This window comes from Microtus ochrogaster, linkage group LG5 (genome assembly GCF_000317375.1).
Source record: "Microtus ochrogaster isolate Prairie Vole_2 linkage group LG5, MicOch1.0, whole genome shotgun sequence".
NCBI classification, from domain to species: domain Eukaryota; kingdom Metazoa; phylum Chordata; class Mammalia; order Rodentia; family Cricetidae; genus Microtus; species Microtus ochrogaster.
This window is the reverse complement of record NC_022031.1, coordinates 20,956,921-20,978,463: the sequence shown is the minus strand read 5'-3', so window position 1 is coordinate 20,978,463 and position 21,543 is coordinate 20,956,921. Positions and strand designations below refer to the sequence as shown.

Here is a 21,543-nt window from a genome sequence, read left to right as displayed (position 1 = left end):
ACCTATTGTGGATAAGTGCTGGTCCCATACCTTCGCTGCCATAACTTCATGTACCTCCTTAAACGTGAGACAAAATAAGTCCTTCTTCCCTTAAGCTTTTGCTAGGTATTTGGTAATAACAATGTAAATGCAACCAATACATACAAAATCACATGTGAGGATCAAGGCCTTGGGAAGAGGCTAACACACATTCAGCTCTCAACAGAAATCAACCCCAAGGAACTCCATTTGACTGATTGTCTCAAAAGCTTCCAGATCTTTTAGGATACCTTCTACAAGCCAACCAAGATGAACACTCAGTCAACGGAGACAGGTGATAACAGATAAGCATCAGTAGAATAGGGTTTAAACACAGGCAAATTTATAATTAATCAGATTTCTTTCTAGACTTCATAATTATTTGATCAATAGAAATAATTAAGAAAATATTCTTTCCTAGCTTAAGATTTTAACAGCATCCATAGTGCAAAAGTAACAGTATTATTCTATTTACCAAATTAACTTTCTAAAAGACCTCAATGGAAATATTGTATGACATTTCATTCTTTTAAAGAATTCTGTCACATTAGAACATTATTTTTTCTCTCTAACAAGGATTTTTTTAATTTGAACTGAAAAACAAGCAAGGATATTCTTTCCAGGTGGTAAATGTAACAAAAACAAATGTGACTAGAAATTTTCCCTTTGTGTAAATTAAGTATTATGTGTGTAGACATGCAAATATGTTCGTGATTTATGAATACACTAAACTATAAATATAACACATTAGTGCAGGCATGAAGCACAAAGGTAGAACAATTTCATGGTCTCAAAAGTCTAATTAGCATAAGAGGCATAATATAGTAATCAAACAATTATTGATTAACACAAAGACAACGAAGCCAGATGTGTTGAATCATCAGCTGGTAATTACCTAAGTAAACTACAGATGTTAAAAATTCATTGATTATAAATAAAATGTACATCATTGCAATAAAACTTAAATGAAAAACATATTAACATATGCATATATAAAATAAGTATATTGTAAGTGTATATATTTATGAATTGCATTATATCTGTTTAATAACACTCTTTGGGACATCACTTACATAATGTGTCAGTATTCAAGTATTAGAAGACTTTGGAAGACAATATTCAAGGCATCCTGGTTTTGCCATATGGACAGATTTTGTATTTCTTAAAAGTAGAAGAAACAATATGAACAAAGATGTGGATGGGAATGTTCCAAGTAAAAATTAATCACTGGGAGGAGACGCATAATAGCATTTAAAAGACTGATGTGCTTTCTTGCAGAGGGCTGGTGTTCTATGAATCCTCACTGTGCTCTCCTCAACCCTTGAAGGGTTCTAAAGCACTGATCACATCAGCCAAAATGTGAAATAACCCCAGAGGTCTACTGACAGAGAAAGTGTGGTAATACTCAATCGGAGATTATTGAGCTATAAACATTGAATGAAATCTCATCTGCAAGAACAGGAAGGAGACTAATGTAAAGTGAGCCAAACACAGAGAGGTGGCATGTTTTTATTCCTCCTTTTTTCTTCTATGAGACTAGGTAAAACACGGAATCCCACAGACCAAACTAAAATAGTCATTACCTGAGCATAATACACTTTGAATCTAGAGTGCCCTCCAAGTCATGTGTGTAAAGGCTTAGTACCAGTAACCAACTGGGAGAGGGTAAAAACATTAGTTGAGGCTCCTGAGAGGAATAAGGGTTAATATGCATATGCCCTTGAAAGGGATAGTGGGAAACCAATGATCATATCTATCTGTCTGTCTGTCAGTCTCTGCTTTTGACTTTGTCAAAGTGAGTACTTTTCTTTCTCCATTTCATTTATTGCGTACTGTTCACATGGCCAAAAGACTAAAGTAATAGGCCAGGTGACTATGGATTGAAAGTTCCATGACCATGAACCAAAAATATTTCTAAATTAATTACCTCTGGGGTTTTGTCATGGTCTGGAAGCTGACATTAGGAAGCAGAAAGCTGAAAGGGTAGCATGGAGGGATACTAAGTAGAGGTTCAAGATGAAGCCCCAAAATACAGTTAGGAAGGAATAATTCAAGTGTTCCAAGGCACAATACAGTGAACAACAAACCACTACTTATTCCAAAATGGCTAAAGAAAAACCTTGAATATTCTAACAGGAGTAAATGAGGGAAATGCTAACAGGCTGACATGATCCTATCACATTGTTACACATTGTACCCTATAAAATATGATTCAGATACAGCAGTTGAAAAGGTTTTCAATATTTAACTTAAGTGATTGAGACAATAAAGAATAATTAGAAAAATCCTGGATTACTTCTAATTTACAGAAATTTCCCAATGTTATGTAAAGGAAGACATGAGACTTTGACAGCATAGTCAAGCCTCTCCTGTTGATTACACCACAGACTGCTACTCCTCTCTGCAGAGATGATGGAACTTCCTCCATTTAGTTATGTTCTCTCCAATTGCACTTAGCATTATTGTCTTAGGAGAAATCCTTAAGAAAGGAAGGGAGGGACGAAAGGAGGGAGGGAGGGTAAGAGGGAGGGGAGAAGAAAAGAGGATTCTTCTAGTGTTTAAATCAGCATGGAAAAATCTTGGAAGTCACCACCCTTCTTTTTTTGTGACTTTTTGAGACAGGGTTTCTCTGTGAAACAGTCCTGTCTGTCATGAAACTCACTGTAGACCACCCTGGCCTCAAACTTAGAGAGATCCAGCTAGCTGCCTCTGTCTCCCAAGTGCTGGGATTAAAGGTGTGTGACACCCTCACAATGTGTCACTTTCTAACATGTATAAAACTACAAACAGACGAGTGAGCAGCTCTTACATATGGGGCAAGTGAGACCATGAGAAAATTGACACTCAAAATTAGAGCTGTGGATAAAGAGATCTTTTTAAAAGTTCTTTAAGTTTGTCTAGTCCTTCAATATATTTTTTTAAAAGTTCTTTAAGATTTCTTTATGTATTTTATTATATGTGTATGTGTATTTTTTGCAAATGTATATCTTTGTGTCATGTGTGTACTTGGTGCCCAAAGAGATCAGAAATGTCGGATTCCTTGGAACTGTAGTTCTAAGCAGTTGTGATCCACCGTGTGGATTCTGGAAATCAAACTCTGGTCCTGTGCAGGAGCAAGAGCACTTAACCAAAAAGCCATTTTTCCATCACCCTTTCTGTAGGGCTTAACATAAATATCTACTCAACTTTCAGAAAAACAAATCCTGGGCATCTTATATAAAGCAACCCTAGTCACCAATATCAAACTACCCCTTCACTATGTAACTGCTATGTGTGTATTTTCCTTGACACCTGCTTTTCCCTCTGTAATACACATTCCTAATAAAAAGAGATAAGAACTCTATGTTCTCTCTAAATCCCAAGTGTAGCTAATATTAGCTATGCTAATATTATCATATAATGTATGGATAGGCTTTCATTTCTTCATGAAGTGATTGAAACTGTGGCATCAAACCCCAGTTTAATGATAAAGGTTATATCTGGCCAACAGTCAGTTAACTGAAAAACTCCAGAAATACACAGCGATAAGGATGAGAAATTGAGTATATAAATGCTTAATGACCAGTCCCCACTTTGAAGACTGGTTGTTAAGTGTGTGGTATATATGTATGTATGTAGTATGTATGTATGTGGACACAAGGTTTCTTTATGAGCCATACTATCCTTAAATTGTCTCAATTCTCCTGACTCAGCTTCCCGAGTGCCATGATTACAGAAGTAAATCTCTACTCCTAGGCTTTCAGACTGTTATATTCAACATCAGAGGTACACATTTTATTGTTGTGACTTGCAAAATGACTTAAAAAAGCATCAACAAATGACATGTTTTCTCCATTGGAAACTTGAATATTCTGTAGGCTCTTCTATAGCAGCTCTTCTTATTGTAGGAAAGGGATATATAATCACTGCTATATCAATAAAATTGATATTGAATTTTTATTGAATCAATAAAAAGTTGTGGAGGATTAATGAAGTCCTGAGTAAATGTGTATCATTGGCATGATCATGGCCATGTCAAGAACCCCAGTTTCTCAGACCCATAAAAATGACAACGCCTTCCCTAGGAATGGCAAACCCTTCCTCTAGTCCAAGCACAGGTGTTATAACTGATTGTCCATTACCAAAAATTAATATATGCACAAACCACCAACCACAGCTTCTTCCTCCCTGATGATGAAAACCCTAGACTTCTCCCCTACCTTTTACTGAAATTAACTGATCTACCTCCTCCTCTACTGTCCCAGTTGGGCCAATTCTGCCAGTCTTTATATTAAAATATCTAAGTACTTAAACCTCCCCCCATGAAGCATGATTTCTGTGTTTCATATAAATCTACATTCTCCCTAAAATGTTTAGGGTAGAGAAGATCATTAGATATGTATTACTCTTATAATTCACATTCGAAAATGCGCAAGTATTTTGTTCACATGATTTTATTGTATAAATACAAATTCTACCCAACGATTGAAAAATAAGCAAATTATTATTATTATTTTTTGAGACAGGGTTTCTCTGTGGCTTTGGAGCCTGTCCTGGAACTAGCTCTGTAGACCAAGCTGGTCTCGAACTCACAGAGATCCGCCTGCCTCTGCCTCCCAAGTGCTGGGATTAAAGGCGTATAAGCAAATTATTTAACCACAGATGGACTTCTCTGTAACATATCATCGCTTTTACGTCCAGTAGTGCTGGCAACTAATAAAAACAAAGTTAAAAGACAAGAAGACAGATGTCTATATAACGGCAAATTCAACAACCCTTTGATCTGCAACTAAGATTAAATATAAATACAAATATTATTGTTTAGTTGGATCTGTTTTTAGAAACAGATTGTCTAAAATCAAATTAAGCACACACAATAAGAAGCAGGTGATATAAAGAATGAAGAGAATAATTCTAACTCTTTGGCTAATGAAAACTTATATAATTACATACCATAAATAATGAATAATGATTTTTTGCATGTGAAATAATACATTGGAAACAATTTAAATAACATGTGGGCATGCATGTCTATATGTGTAATTAAGGAGCAACATTTCAAAGGGTTCTTGAACCAATTTTCTGTAGTTCAAATATTTGAAGAACATGGCCTTAACCATAGAATGTAGCTCTATCAACAGCTATTTTTCTTAACCTCTCTCAAAATCACCATTCTAGTTTTTGATTGCCTTCACTGATGAGCACAGAAGGAAGACACCACATGCTCTCCTTACAGCTTTGTGGTCCTGTCTGCATCTATTCTCTCCCCACACTGCTTTGCTTCCTTTTCTGGTTTCTCTTCTCTCATTTTTTCCTCCTTGTTCTACAAACCACCCTCTACCAATAGAATAACATTGTTCTTCTATCCTAAATCCATTGCCGAGACACTGACTAGCAAATGATGGAATGGAATAACAATAACATAGAACCAAATAAGAGCATTGGCATGTATACATGACAGATACCCACAGAATGGATGATTATCAAAGAAATGGCTCAAATACCAGTTTTCCGAACACATACGCAGAAGAAGTGTGTGTAAGAAAGAAATCATAGACAATGGTGGTTAGGAAGCATTGCCTTGTAGACTCGTCTGTGTTGTCTCCGGGCTGGCAGCAAAGAGAGCCCTGTTAGATGATCAAGCTTAGCCTTCCCCCTGGCAGGCATTGAAGGGGTGCAGCTTTGTAAATTAGGACCTTGCTTTAAGCAAATAAGAAAAATAAAGCTTTTTTTTTTCTTTTAAATTTCTCTAGCTCAAAGTAATCCTCATGGCCAGGTGTCATATTTGAGGATGCCAAATTCTGTTACCCTCAGCTATATTTTCATGAATCCAAACTCCATTAGTTCATTTTTAATCCTGTATCTCAAAGGCATCAGTTGCCTTTGTTTTCAACTTTCTTGACAAGGTGAGCTTAAATCGTCATTTAAATATTACTATAATTACAGGATCAGAAGGAGAAATGACATTGAAAATATTCAAAATTATTGTAATATAACTGTGATTTCAGATTAATCCACCTGCCTGTGTTTAAAAACTACAGGTCTTGACTTGGTAACTAAGAGTTTCAACAAAATAAATGGCCTCGAGTATTAATTTATGTATATAAAAACACTACATTTAATGCATTCCTTTTGTCTGATCTTTCTTGTACAGGAAATTCAGTTGTCATGTGGTTAGTAGTTTTTTTTTGTGTGTGTGTTATAAATCCAGAAGTGAAGGGCATAGAAATTAGATACAAGTCTATAATAAACTCCATAGCAAACTTTTCATGTCTGGACTTTAAATATAATTTTATGGTATTAATGTTCACTGTCAAATTTTAATACTCTTGGTGAAAAACATAGTAAGGCTTATGAGTGGCTGCATCTCTAGAGGTAAGAGCTATGCTGAGAGGTTTTATGAGTGTAACAAATATGTATGACTGACTCATAAATTGATTTGTGTTTGATTTGTATACATTTTAGTCAGAGTCATATTGAAAAGAACTTATATTCCGCAATAGCAAAGGTCACTGGATGTGAGGGCTTAAAAAAAAAGAGAAATTTCTATGGATTCTGAGATCATGTTAATTCATCCTGAACCTAATGAATTCTGTTAAGACGAGAAGAAACACACAGCTTCTTCTATATTAATCAGGACCAACTGTAAGAGATTAAATCTGATGACCAGAAAATAAAGCAGTCGGTGCAAATCTCTGCAGTTTTCCTGCAGGTAAATTTCATTGCATTAAACCAAATTCACCAATGAAAGCAATTATTTTTCTGTAATATTTTTCCCTCCGAGAGTAATTGCGAATGATTCATGTAGTAAATCAACAGACCCTAAAAATGAACTGAAATGTTTTATTGTCAATAAAGCACTATTTCTATAAAGGTAATTGAATAGCAAACCAACAAGCATGCATATATATATATATGTGATGTTTTATTACTGTATGATTTTTAGCATGCCCATAAAAGTTCTTTGCATTCCTTAAGTTGAGGAAAATCCAACCACATAAAGTAGTTTTTCCCAAGAACATACTGTAGCATTGCATAGCAGGGAAGTTGGGGAGGAGAAGCAAGGTCATATTCTGTTGGCTTCAGAGCTTCCTCTCCTCCTAAGCAGATCCTGTTGTCATTCAGGCCAGCAATTTTTGCTGGAGCACTTCCATGTACGACCAGAGGTTGTCAGGCAATTGCACATGCTAAATAATTGCTCCTCTAGTTACTTTCAGCGCTGTCTGAGGACAATTTCCACTTTAATAGCTTCTGAAAGTGGGGATTGAGACTCTGAGAGCATATGGAAACTGGTAGGAAGTAGAAAGCTCTTGAGCTCACAGATGGGTAACACTGAATGCCACCGGTTTTGAACTCGTACAGTGCCGTGGGGAAACTGAAGCTTATACTCTCTTCTGCAAAGGGTGAGCAAGGAGGTCACAAAGATGCTACAGTATGTAGAAAGCTAGACACAAGAACTGAAGCATTTGCCATGGAGGAACACTGCATACTAACTTGCTTTCCCTAGCTCACTCAGTCTGCTTATTTTTTATGAGGGCTATTTCATATTGTAATTTAATTATACTGTTTCTTCCTTTCCTTTCCTTCCTCCGAACTCTCTAATATACCCTTCTCTACTCTCCTTCAAATTCATAGCCTCTTTTTGCCACCGGTTGTTATTACATGCATATATGTATTTTTTATACATATATATTGCTAAATATAAACTGTTGTAGAATATTGCTACATGTATGTCTGTTTTCAGGGATGACCATTTGGCACAAGACAACTAGTTAGGGTGCTCTTTCCTAAGGAGGGTCACTTCTTTAGTTCCCCGCTTTTCTCACTTACTTGTAATTCTTTGTGTAGGATGGGCTTTTCTTTATCCAATTTGGCAGCTTTTCTACACTTCCAGGATCACCTGTTCAAGACAACACTAACCACAGTGGTTGGGTCTTCCCACATCAACTGATAATTCAAAATGAATGCCCCAAAGACCTGCCTATAGACCACTCTGATAGAATCATTTTCTCAATTAGGTTCTTCTTACTCTAGCTTGATTCAAGTTGACAAAAAGAACTAAAACAATATGGAAGAGTCATCCCGCCAAAACACAGCCAACAAAATTACACAAGCTAGTAATCGTCCCTCAATAATAACCATCAACAAAAACTTAGCTCACAAATACAGATGTAGAGCATGTTACTAAGTTAGAAATTAAATTTAAACTGTTATTAACTACAAAAATGACTCCGGTTTGGCAAAGACTGCTGCAGGGTGGAAATCAATCCAGTAAGCAAACAAAGGCAAAAAGGCATAGCTGCTCTGATATATGATAAAAATAGACACACAACAAAAATAGTCCAAAGAGATAAAGAAGGCCACAAAATATTAAGAAACGAAATACTTCATCATTGTTATGTAAGGATTACAAATATATGCACAACAAATATTGGGCCTTCCACTTTTACAAAACAGACACAATGGACATGAGAGGTCACACAGATCCTGAAATAATATTAGTGGGTAGCATTAATGCTCCCACATCATATTTTTTAAATTGTTCATCATTACTATTGTGTATATGTATTATGATGACTGGGGTGGGAATAACATGTGGAATTTACAGACCACTTGTGAAGTCAGTTCTTTCTTTCACCTTTACCAAGGATCTAGTGCTCAAACCTAGGTTTCCAGGTTTGTTTTACCAATACCTTTACTTGATTTACTTCAGTTCCCTTAACTTTAAATAGGTCATACTAACTAAATGTTTAAAAAATTTAAAAATTCAGTTGAAGTAGAATTGAGTCTAGTGATCTCAACCAATATTCCCAGAATATTTCATCCAACAGATATGGAATCCACACTCTCAGCAGGGCATAGACCAAGGATGAAAGTCAGTTGTACTTGTAGGCTCTTCTTTCCAGTCATTTATGCTGGGGTTAGCCCATGTTGGACAAGCATTTGGTGTCTGCCGTAGGTGTTAGTATATTAGTAGATTCCCTTCTATGTGCATCTGTGTGGCATTAATACTAGCAGCCAGTCTTAGCTTGCAGATGCTCCACCTTACAAGGCTCCTCAGATTGTATCCTCTGCCGTGCTGATATTCTAGCTGAGAGAGGTGTACTCTGAATGTGCTAGGGGAAGCAACAATACTGCAAAGGCAGAAGAGGCATTACGCTTTGGAGATCTCTCCAGTATTAATTACCCTGTTGACAAACATGTGGATGTCAACTTTCCTACTGGAGCTTCATAATTTTCAGAGTCTACAGCAGTAAATGTTAGAAGGGTGGCTCTAGAGATTGACCCACATGCTGACGTCAGGCTCACAGTTCTCAACTCCAAAGTGTACAATTACTCTCAGTTGATGCAGTCTGTTTCAGGTCACCGAGATGGAGCTGCCCTTCCACACACAGTTCACTTCCTGAGCAGAAACCGCTTCTGTTTCGCTTGTTTGGTTTGTTATTGTCCTTCATGGCCACTTTACAGCTGTTACCCTAATATAGGGCCTAGTTAAGTTGAGCCTCCAGATTAGCGATTGTTCCCCATCTGCTGGCCCCACATTTTAACTCATTTTCAAACAATAGGTTCCCTCTGAAGATGGTACTGTCTGAGACAGTTAGAGTGATAAAATGGGGTTCTTTTCCAGTACTGACCTATTTCCTAAGGCATCACTGTCTTGTCAAAACTTGCAACTGGATTTGAAGTTTGTCAGGGATGTGAGCTTGTCTAAAGCAAATCTTTCACAAGGATGTCCTGTTACCTTCTGGATAAGAACTCATTTTCTATTCCTTCACACAAATGGAGATGTCTTGTGTTTGGCTTATTTCTACTCATGGTATCCCTTTCTTCTTTCTTTGCCGTTTTCAGAAGTTCTGTATTGGTCTTTGTACAAGTCCAGCAATCGCTCTGTCTTTGGAATAGAATCTTTTTCTTTCTTCACTCATTCTTTCTCTTCACCAAGTCATACAAAGGGAATTTCTTGTCTACCATCTTATCCAGAATTTTAGATGCTAATATTCTAGTCTTCCACAGGTGATATTGTAGAAATATAGATAATGAATACTGTATCTAAAGTGTTTGGGGCAAATTTTTCAGATTTACTTGGTTTTTTTGTGGTATTTATGTATACCTAAGATAATTTGGGTGTGGGACCCCAGTCTAATTACATAGTATGTGTATGTTTCATGTATTCCTTATACACATAACCTGAAGATGTAATTACATTTTCAATGCATATGAACCTGTTACAGAAAGTCAAGTGTCATACTTCCAATGATACTTTCCTATCGACATCAAGAAGTTAGGGGATGCTTTTACTATTCGACATATTCACCCTATATTAAAAGTCTTCTCTTGAAGATGAAAAATCCATAATTGTCTCCACTAAACACTCTGATAAATTTTAAATCATGTCTGAAAAGGTTTGATTACTGATATATAAAATAAAATTAACAGATTCTAGAAATGTAACATGCATTTTAGAGGGAATAATTATTCATTAAATTCTAATTTTGTTGATAATAATGCTTAGATGGACTTTCATACCAGTGGATTTCATATGCATATATTCTAACAATCAATGATTGAAAATAGTGAGGTAAGACCAAACTGTGTCTTTACAGAACATGTTCAAACTATTTTCTCATTATTTCCTCAACTATTTACACAGAATTTGCATTTTATTAGGCATTATATTATAAAAATATAGAGATGAATTGAATTTAGGTAAAAATAGCTAAAGTTTATATGTAAATATTGCATCATTTACATTTGGTATCTATAGAGGATTCTGAACAAATCCCCTATGAGATTTTTCAAAAGAAGCTATAGTGTGTGAAATTCTTGCACAACATCATCTAATGAAACACTCAGTAAATAGAAATTTAGGATGATGATGCCAATGATATTACAGAAAGAAATGCATCAAAAAATCTATGTAAGCAAAGCACCCTTCTGCTGGACTTTTGATGTGTACTAACCTTATGAGGCTAATAGTGCCCAAAGGACTAAGTCTCTACGTTAAATGATAACTCAGTAGTGCAGTCATGTAATAGTCACAGGCCTCTTTGACTTTTCTTCTTTTTCCATTTGAAATTAAAATCATTTCAGCACTTCCACCTGTCCTGAACTCTTTCCAATGTCAAAGCCAGAAATATGATGTGAATGAGCTTGTCTCTTTTGTTCTCTTGTCTACTGTCATGTAGGACACAGATCTGATGACCTTCAACATTTCTGTGCACCGGTCATGGTGGAGAGAACATGGACCTGGCTGTGTCCGGAGAGTGCTGCCCCCATCGGCCCATGGCATGATGGATGACTACACCTATGTCTCAGTCACAGGCTGTGTCGTCGATTTCCAGTACCTAGAGGTCATCCACAGTGCTGTACAAATACTGCTATCTGTAAGTCTCACTTTTGGATTATTGTCCAATAGAAAGTCTTCTTCGTTGACATCTTATATCTGCAACCTGGTACATAAGGCCTCATATAAGCACACAGAAAGCATTAGCCACAAAACAGTGGCAATCATGGAGTCTTTAATGATACATATTAACTGGATTTTTCCAGTTAATTTTCTTCACATAGACATTTTGTTTAGGACCAAGTCGTTACTATGGTTTCCACTTTGAGACCCAACCTGCACTACAAAGTGGAATAATATCATCACCACCCAAAGTGGTCCATTATCCACTAAGTACCGCAAGCTGCTCTGCTAATGCATTCTTCAAATGGGCTTCTGTTCCTGGGGAATGATGGAGGCAGGTCCAATGGCTTGCTGATCATTATGTACCCCATGTTTCAAATAATTATTCCTTAAAAATTTAAGTCCCACCAGGGACATTTAATATTTTATGTTAAGACACAGTTCCAACACAGTTCCATAAAGGAACAGAGGAATTGGCTTGATTATGCGACAGAAAGTTTTAAGTACCAGGAATTCTGTTAGGTAATTTCTTTGCTTGAGATGCCTGCTTACATTCTGAGCATTGTATGGAGGGGAATTATTTAAAATGCGTAACATCAAGAACAATGTAGAGTGGTTTATTTTCTTTTTTGAGACAGAATCTTGCTCTTGACTGGCTTGGAACTCTAGACTGGTCTTGAGCTCACAGACCAACCTGCCTCTGCCTCCCAAGTTCTGAGATTAAAGTGTTGTGTTACCACTTCCAGATAGGTACAGCATGTCTTGGAGACTCAATAGGGAGTTAATATTTTAGTGAGAGTCAAAGTACAATATAACCATTATCAGCTTTATTTTGCACACGAACTAGCCACTATTTGACACAACAAAAGGCATCTCATTGTTAGTGAGAGTAGTTTCAAGTAGTTTCATCAGTAGCTTCAAGTGAAACCAGTAAAATGTTTTTAAAGTTCCATCAAGAATTTAGCTTATTCTAGATCTTTACAGTCTTGCTCTATAAGTATCATATGTCATCATTTTCCACATAATTGTGGGAGTCTTTATTTTTTTTCCTTTGGTCCGTTTTTATTTTAAAATCTTTATTCATTTTACATACCAACCACAGTACCACCCCCTCACTCCCCTTCTCCTGCTTTCGCCCAACTCACCCCCCATTCACTCCTCAGAAAGGTAAGGCCTCCCATGGGGAGTCAACAAAACCTGGCACATTAAATTGCAGTAGAACCAAGGTCCTGCAAGCCTCTGGTCCTTCTTTAATTAGTAGTTTCAAGTGAAACCAGTAAAATGTGTGTGATGAAATCTTTGCTTTAGAAATCTGGAGGCTAGCATTCTCTTATGATTTTTCAGTTTGGTTTAAACTACAAAAGAACTAACCATTTAAAATACAAAAGAACCCTCCATTTAAATAACATTCTAAGGTTTCTTAATATTTTTTTTTAATCCAAACACTTGTCTAGCCTTATAGGTGGAAAAATTAACTTCACTTGAAAATGTTCACAGTAAATTGCTAAACCATCTAGTGAGACGATAGCATACTTTCAAAAGGTCTACAATGAGACGGGATGCAGGTACCAAAAGGCCATTCCCCCAGAGTAACACCAAGCTAAATGCAGAGCAAGGTGAGGATATTTGGGAAGGGGCTGGACTGCCTCATAAAAGCTTACCCAAAAGGAAATTTGAAATAAGCTATGTATGTTGCCGCCCAAATGTACCTGTCACTTGTAAATGAATCTCTTAATTTCTTTTAGTGACCAGTCAAGGCTGCCAGTGTGCATTCATAGTTCTTATGTTGTTATGCAGCCTTTACGGAATAAATGGATTGGCCATTGCTCTCTGAGGTCTCTTGTGTAATGCATTTAAAAGACAAAATATGCAATATTTTATCTTTTTACATTGAAATGTAATGTACTCTGATTTTTCACAGCTATAGGATTATAGTAAACCTCCCCATCAACAGGAACTACTTAAAGACATCTAACAAATTCCTCATTCCTACATCATGCTGACAGTCTGTCATTCACAGATATTCCTGGATCCTATAACATATAGTTCTTCCTATATATATGAATCTATAGATACAATTTAATTAGGCCCAGTAAAAGACTAGCAGTAATAATTTACATTAGATCTTAGCAACCTCAGCATGTGTGTTTTTTTTTTTTGTTTTTTGTTTTTCATTTTTGCTTGCTTTAAGTCAAGAACCTACATCTTTTCACTTACAGGAAGTACTTTATGTCTTTTCTGGTTTCTCTGAGTTTTCAAAACCATTGCAGTTGTTCTCTGGGAAGTTATTGATGAAAATAAAGAAATGAGAACACAGCCAGTGCCATATAATCCCTAACATCCCAACATCTCAGACAAAGGGTAGAGAAAAGAGCAAGGATACACTGGTCAGAGGGATAATTCATGACCAAGCATGGTTGAAAAGTGATTGATTTCATCACAACAATACTCAAAACAAGGTACAGTTTTAAAATATTTAAATGTTAGTTTCTGGAGCATTCTACTTAATAGTTTAAAATGAAAATTGACTAGAGACAACCAAAACTATAGATCATATGAAACTGATTTTCTACATTATATTTTATTGTTGAGGTTGACTTTTATTTTTTCTTTCTCATGGTGGAGTATGGGCACTATTACAATCTGATTATACAAAATAGTTTGTGTATATTTAATGGATTCTGTGTGTTGATTGGCTAATACTCTGTTAGGTGTGGTGCAGGCTGTAGTCAAGAACCAAGAGAGACCTCTTTGATATGAGACAGAATCCTGGAGGCTCAGCTACACCAAAGGTTATGTTCTTAAGCTACTGGATGGATGAAAACATCTAAAAGAGCCTAGGAAAGGAATACTATTATAGACTACCTAGATGTTTGGGTGAGGGCCTCTAAGCATTTCAGGGCAGCTGTTCTTCACTAAATTAGAGGAAAATGTTTTAATGATCTGCCAAGGTATATAGCGCTGCTGGTGAACTGAACAATTCTACATTAAAGCTATTGCTTAGAAATAGAAGAAAGGAGTCTCTAGTCAAAACTTTCACATAAAAAAACTGTACAAGTTTGATAGAAATGACAAAAATAACAGCTAGCAAAGATGGTCATGGACCATATTCTAAACACACACACACACACACACACACACACACACACACACACACACACACTACAATATACATGCACTCCGTGCTTGGAAGCAGGAATCAAAGAGTGCAAACCCAAGCAAAGGTTCTTCTTACCCTCATTCCGCAGGGCTACTGTAAATTGTCAGCACATGGAGCTGAAGCTCTTTTCAAGGGAATATGTCAAGATGAGAAATCAGAGTCCATGGCTATGGTCCAGCTGTGAGATGATCTGAGCTCCTTGTGGGAAGCCTGGCTGTTCAGTCTACATCCGTGTGTTCATTCCTCACCTGGAAGATGGTCAGGAATGTCAAAAGAACCTTGTAGAACCAGGTTCTGCCCCATCTGTCACCCTCGATCCTTCTCCTAGGAAGATTATTACACAACACTAATCCAATCCCTCTGTTCCTTCTCCCACAAACCTGGAAAAGATCTCTAAGACTCACCACCTCTAACTCTCTTTGGAACTAATTTTGCATATATTGTCTTGAGTTCTTGGGGTCAAGATATTTTCTCTTAGGTTTCACAGACGTGAGTCTCATTATTTCACATCGTAGAAGCAAGTTTTCATGTTGGAACTGGGGGCAGAGTTCTGAGAACCAGTTTTCTGTTATCCCCACATTCTTTAAGCTATTTTTCTTTTGCACATCTTCATTTGTTGCTGTTCTCAGACACCCATATCAGATGCATTCAGCCTAAATAAACATTAAAACTGCATATTATAAGCTGTAAATAAAAAACCTTAGTCTACCCGCACAATCTCTGTCTTCAAAAGGCTGTAGAGATAGCATCCTCTTCTGTCTCAGAGTCAGTTTTACAGTGACAGTCACAGATAGCACTAAAACTAACTCAGTACTTATGGAGTTACAAAAACAGTACAAAAATAAGTGCAACCCCAATCCCTGGATTAAATTTCTATTGATTGTACACCACCAAAAAGGTTAGCACAGTTAAAATTGCCCCTTTCTCTCCCTTCACCTCTGTTTCTTCTCCCCCTACCTCACATTTGCTTGAGGCTGCACTAAATGATTTATGAGTATGAACTCAATGCTCAGAATGGCGCATTAGGTAAATGTTATTATACTCATTTTACACATCAGAAAATAAGACTTACACAAAGATAAAGGGATTTTCCTGGGTTCTATATCTTCTGAGTGAATGTGAACCTCAGACTAAGATAGAAAGACTTCAGACTTCATGCTCTCACTCACACCACTAAGCATCCTTATGTCATGGCAAAGAAAGGCATGTGTGTTCCCAGAGCCTATTGCTGAGTTGAGTTTTTGTTGTTGTTTTTGGTTTTTGATTTGCTTTGTTTATTCGAGATAGGGGTTTCTCTATAGCTTAGGAGTCTATCCTGGAACTTGCTTTTGTATACCAGACTAGCCTCAAACTCACAGAGATCCACCTGTCTCTACCTCCAGAGTGATGGATTAAAGGCATGTGCCACCACCGCCTAGCTGCTGAGTTAAGTTTTAAACCCACAGAGCAATAAGGTGGTGTATCTTCTCGGAACCATGATTTTACTTGGCAGCTCCATGAATTGAAAATAACAGTAAGAGTACACACACACACACACACACACACACACACACGCATACATACATACATACAATACATACATACATATGGTTTGTTTCTGTGATTGGTATTCCACTGCTGTTGCAATTCACAGTTCCATGAATTCATTGCTAGGTTAGTCACAAAAGGCTTTAATTTCCCTCTCTGTGCTCCCTCTAGTGGCTTGGGCCTCACCTTAGACCAGTTGTTGGTAGTTAATCAGAAGCTCTTAGCCACCATATCTTAGCATGTCTTGTAGGCAGGACAGGTTGTAGGTAGAAGGTTTTGTGGCATTAGTGTCCCAGGCCCACCACTGTAAACCTGTCCCAGTTATAGAAGATGGCCAGTTCATATCCTCCATTAGTAGAAGTCCTTGCTAGGGTAACCATCGTAGGTTTAGGGGAGTTTCCACTATGCTAGGTTTCCATATCACCCCCTAAAATGCTCACTTTTTCCAGTTGTCTCTCCCCATACTTTTCTTCCTCCATTCCTCCTCCAACCTGATCCCTCCTGTTCCCATTTCCACCCTCCCCACAAAATCTATTCTATTTCCCCTTTCCAGGGAGATCTTTGCATACCCTTTAGACCTCTCCTCTAACTTCTCAGGATCTGTAACTATAGTGTGATTATCATTTACTACACAGCTTGTATCCACTTATAAGTGAATACATATGTTTTTCTTTCTGTATCTGAGTTGCCTAGCTTAAGGTGATTTTTTTCTAGTTCCATCCATTTGCCTACAATTTTCATGATATCAGCTTTTCTAACATCTGAGTGATACTCAATTAGGTAAATATACCACATATCTTAATCTTTTTTTTTTCAGCTGAGGGACATCGACGGTGTTTTCAGTTTTTGGCTTTTATGAATAAACCTGTTATGGACATAGTTGATCAAGTATCCTTGTGGTAAGAAGGGGCCTTCTTTAGTTATACCCCCAAGAGTGGTAGAGCTGAATCCTGAGTATTGATTCAATACTGGTAGATTGATTCTCAGTATTCTGTGGAACTGCCATATTGATTTCCATAGTGGCTCTGCAAGTTTGTACTCCAGCCAGCAATGTAGGAGTGTTCCCTTGCTCTACATCCTCACCTGCAAAAACTGTACCTTGTGGGTTTTTTTTTTTGTCTTAGCATTTCTGACAGTTGTAAGATGGAATCTCAAAGTAATTTTGATTTGTATTTTTTAATAACTTAAAATGTTAAACATTTCTTTAACTGTTTCTCATCCATTTCAGGTTCCTCTAATAAGAATTATCTGTTTAAGTCTGTACACAATTTATAAAAAGTATATTATATGGTTTGTTGATGTCTAGTTTCTTGAGGACTTTATTTTGGATATTAGTCATCTATCAGATGTGAAGTCAGTGAAAGTCTTTCCCCTGCCTTCTTTCATTAGCAGCATTTTTAAGGCTTCTAATCTCATTCCCTTTATTGCTGAATAATATTCTATCATATGCTTGATATTAATTCTTTTTTTTTGGATTTTTGAGACAGGGTTTCTCTGTGGCTTTGGAGCCTGTCCTGGAACTAGCTCTGTAGACCAGGCTGGTCTCGAACTCACAGAGATCCGCCTGCCTCTGCCTCCCAAGTGTTGGGATTAAAGGCGTGCGCCACCACCGCCCGGCTTGATATTAATTCTTATGCCTGCTATATACACACACAATATCGGGTAAAATTTTCAGAACTATAATTCAAATTTATATAGCATTCACCTTCCCACTGGTAAAACTCCCAGTAGAATTTCAGCAATCCATCATATACCTGTCTATGTATATGTATCATCTTATAGAAACATCCGATTTACAGGTTTTTGTTCTTATCAAACTTCCTAGTCTTCTGTAAGCATAATATTGATATTGTCCATAATTATATATAGGATTTATGGGTTTTAATAATTTAAAGAATGTGAATATTTAAAGATCAGATTTATTTTGTATCTTATTCATAATAAAATGTACAAGATAAAATTTTATTCTGCGTGTTAATCAACTCTTAGAGCCATCAAAACTCTCTTGTCATTTCCAAACAAAGAAATTCATTTTCCTAAGCTTCAATGTCCATGAGTATCCTAGACGTGCTCGTGAGTTTTTATGAATTATTACTACCTTGTTATTTTAAAATGATCTGCTAGACATTGTTAAATGCAATGGTGAGTTATGACATTCTATAGACTTAAATACAGTTTCATCAGAGAAATTCAAAGTTTAATTAGAAACACTATCTGACACATAATCCATTAATATAGAAAATCTAAAATCTGTTAAATAATTAACCAAGACAAACATTGTGGCTATGGGCTTTTAGTGGTATTAGAGAAAAGAAATTTAATTTTACTGACATTTTACTTAGGGTAATTTAATGTCATTTGGATGTTGGCAGACTTTCATCTTTATCTCTTTGTTGGAATAACTATTAGGTTGAAAAAGCAGCTATTCATAATAGAGAAATGATTCAAAAGCGTTTACCTGCAAACAAAATTTTGTATAAATTTCATGAAGAAAAATTTGTCATTTCACATTTTGTATCATTTCTAAATGACAAATAGTTTCATTTATTCAAACACAGTTGTAGCTCCCTACTCTCCACGAAATGCTTTAGTGGGACCTTGGGGTAAGAGGTTGGAGATGTGTTAACTTGAATTTGGTATTGTCCTTACTATAATATGTTTTTATCTATTGTAGAAGACCAGAAAGCTATAAAATTACTCCAGATATAAAATGAGTATTAATGTTAGACACTTAGCATTAATTGATTTCATTACATGATTAATTAGAAAATTAATTTCTATGTGCCATAAGAAACCACAGGAGAAAGTAGCATTCAGAGAAGCTACAATGTTTATCTTTTGTCCCAGAAGTTCTCTTGGATAAGAATAAATGTAAACGAATTCCACATAGAAAAATACCACAAGAAAAAAAATAAAAAACAAAAACATTTTAGGAGAAAAGTGGGTGGTCTTGGACTCAACAGTGGCTTAAAGCTGAAAGGAAGGGGTGGCTGCAATGAAGGAGGTTTGAATACCAAGCTAATGAGGTGTTGTGTCCTTGGTGGTGTGTATGTGTATTGTTCACACTGAGATGATACACTCTCAAGTCAGAGGATTAAACCTCCTGCTATTGAAAAAAAAAACAGTCACCTAAATTTAAGACAGAGTGAAGAACTCTTCTAGATTAGGGGAGGCAAAAGTCACTGGACATCACAAAGCATTTAAGGTAAAAGTGAATCTATGTCCTAGACTGAAAACAGACCACAATGAGACTTTCATTGAAATTTTTATTAGAGCCAGAAATGTTGCTATGAAACAGTCTCTGCTCTATATGGGCACATAAACAAGAGTGGAAGAGTGACAGGAGCAATAGAAATGTGAACATGGAAGGGGGCAGATTCAAGAGGTCCTCCCCTGTGCCAAAGAACTGCAGGCAACTAAAGTCTTCAGGGAGCGGGAGAAGTAGTCACTCCTGGGATTGAGCCCTCCTGGTTATCCACTACAAGGCGATGAGCTCTGAAAGCTTATATAACCAAACAAAAAAGTGCTCTCAGCACATTGCATTTATATATTTGTGCGTGTGTGTGTGTGTGTGTGTGTGTGTGTGTGTGTGCGTGTGTAACAATAATAAGCACAGGAGGAGTGGAAAGGAGGGAAGGAAAGGGGAAAAGTGATTCCAATCTATTTTAATTAAAATGTATATACATTTAAAAATAGATCAAATAAAAATTTAGAAGAATTTTGTAATATATCTGTATACTAGAAAACAGAATTATGTCAGCATTAATTTCTGGTTATTTTTTATTGTACTGTAGGTGTATAAGGTATCTGGCTCGAGAATATGCAGGAATCCTTGATACTATGTTTCCCAAATTTACTGTTAGTCTGAATGTATTACAAAATGAAAGTTTGAGAATATTAAGATTTATTTATTCTTATGTGTATGAATGTCTAGCTTGTATGCATGTAAGTACATCGCAGGCATGCAGTGCCCATGGAGGCCTAAAGTATGTGTTGAATCCCCTAGAACTTGAGTTGTTGAAGGTTGTGAGCTGTCGGGTGGGTTCTGGGAAGAAAACTCAGATCCTCTACAAAAACAATCAGTGCTCTTAATATTCTTTTTAACCATAAAACTATTTTTATAATAAAAAAAATTAATTTCCAAAAAAAATTACTCAAAGAAATGGTTTGTCAAACAATAGAATATTTTTAAAAAAATAAAGTATCACTGGAAATAGAAATTCTAAAACATTGGCAAGACTTGCAAACAAATCTGCAAGAAATAAAAAACAAAAGAGTGTTTATCTTGCATGTCAAAGATAACAGGATAGGTGATATTGGCAAAGAACTGGGGTGCCAGAGCAAATGACCATTCACTAGATGCACTTTGTTTTTGCACTTGACATCTTAGATGCGTGCACATACAGAAAGCTAGTCACCTGCAGCAAGATGTATGTATCCACATGCAACTAGTCACCAGCAGTAAGATGAACACATATACATACAGCTAGTCACCTGTACTAAGGTTCATGCATACACATACAGCTTGTCACATGCAGTAAAGTACATGATATACATACAGCTAGTCATCTGTAGTAAAGTGCATGCATATACATACAACTTATCGCCTGTAATAATATATATACATACACATACAGCTAGTCACCTGCAGTAAGATGCATGCATATACATAAAACTAGTGACCTGTAAGAAGATGCTAGTATCTTCTCCCTGACCCCATCTCTGACGCTTCATTGCCCAAAACATCTCAGAAAAGGGGAAAAGAACAGGCAAATTTATTCAAAAAGAATTTACAACTCTGCAGCAAGTGGCAGTGGTTTGAGGGGACATCCCACCTGGATCTGTTCTATCTCTGTGTCTCTCTACTATACCCACTGAGGGTGCTTTGTTAATATATGCAACAAAATTAATATAAATAAATTTACATTAATGTGTGTTTTGAAAAGACATTAAGGTTTAAAGAGTCAATTTGTAAATTTTGTTTATTTGGTACTATCATGTAAGTCAAAATTTTCATATGAGATTGTTTTTTATCCTGCATAGATTTCAAAGTGAAAAATATTTACCAAATTATTCTCATTGGTAAAATTAATCATATATTAGAAATTCAAAATAATAAATAATTCTTTTAAGTAAAAATCTTGTGTGTGTGTGTGTGTGTGTGTGTGTGTGTGTGTGTGTGTGTGTGTATACTTCCTACATGGTACCCTGCTTTGAATCTATATTTGGAACAGTTGTGCCCCAACAGTTGGTGACACTATTTTGAGAAGTTTGGGAAACTGTGAGGTTTGAAGCCCATCTGGAGAAAGCAGGTAACTGGGGGTGAGTCCTGGGGGATATATCATCCCTGACCTCTTCTGTTCACTGTGTGCTTCCTGATCATCCACAAAGTCAACACTGTCCATGATGAAGATATCTCTTGCTCAAGTGCAGGAGACCAAAGATCCATGGG

The 21,543-nt window shown here is 36.5% G+C and overlaps 1 protein-coding gene across 1 annotated transcript in view; it reads left to right on the top strand.

Moving 5' to 3' along the window:
• Nkain3 (sodium/potassium transporting ATPase interacting 3) overlaps nucleotides 1–21,543 on the top strand; it is a 619,021-nt gene that overhangs the window by 436,107 nt on the left and 161,371 nt on the right. The window contains exon 4 of the mRNA XM_005361913.3: nucleotides 11,184–11,381. Within this exon, the coding sequence (XP_005361970.1) occupies nucleotides 11,184–11,381 (198 nt within the window). The remainder of the gene's footprint in view (nucleotides 1–11,183; nucleotides 11,382–21,543) is intronic.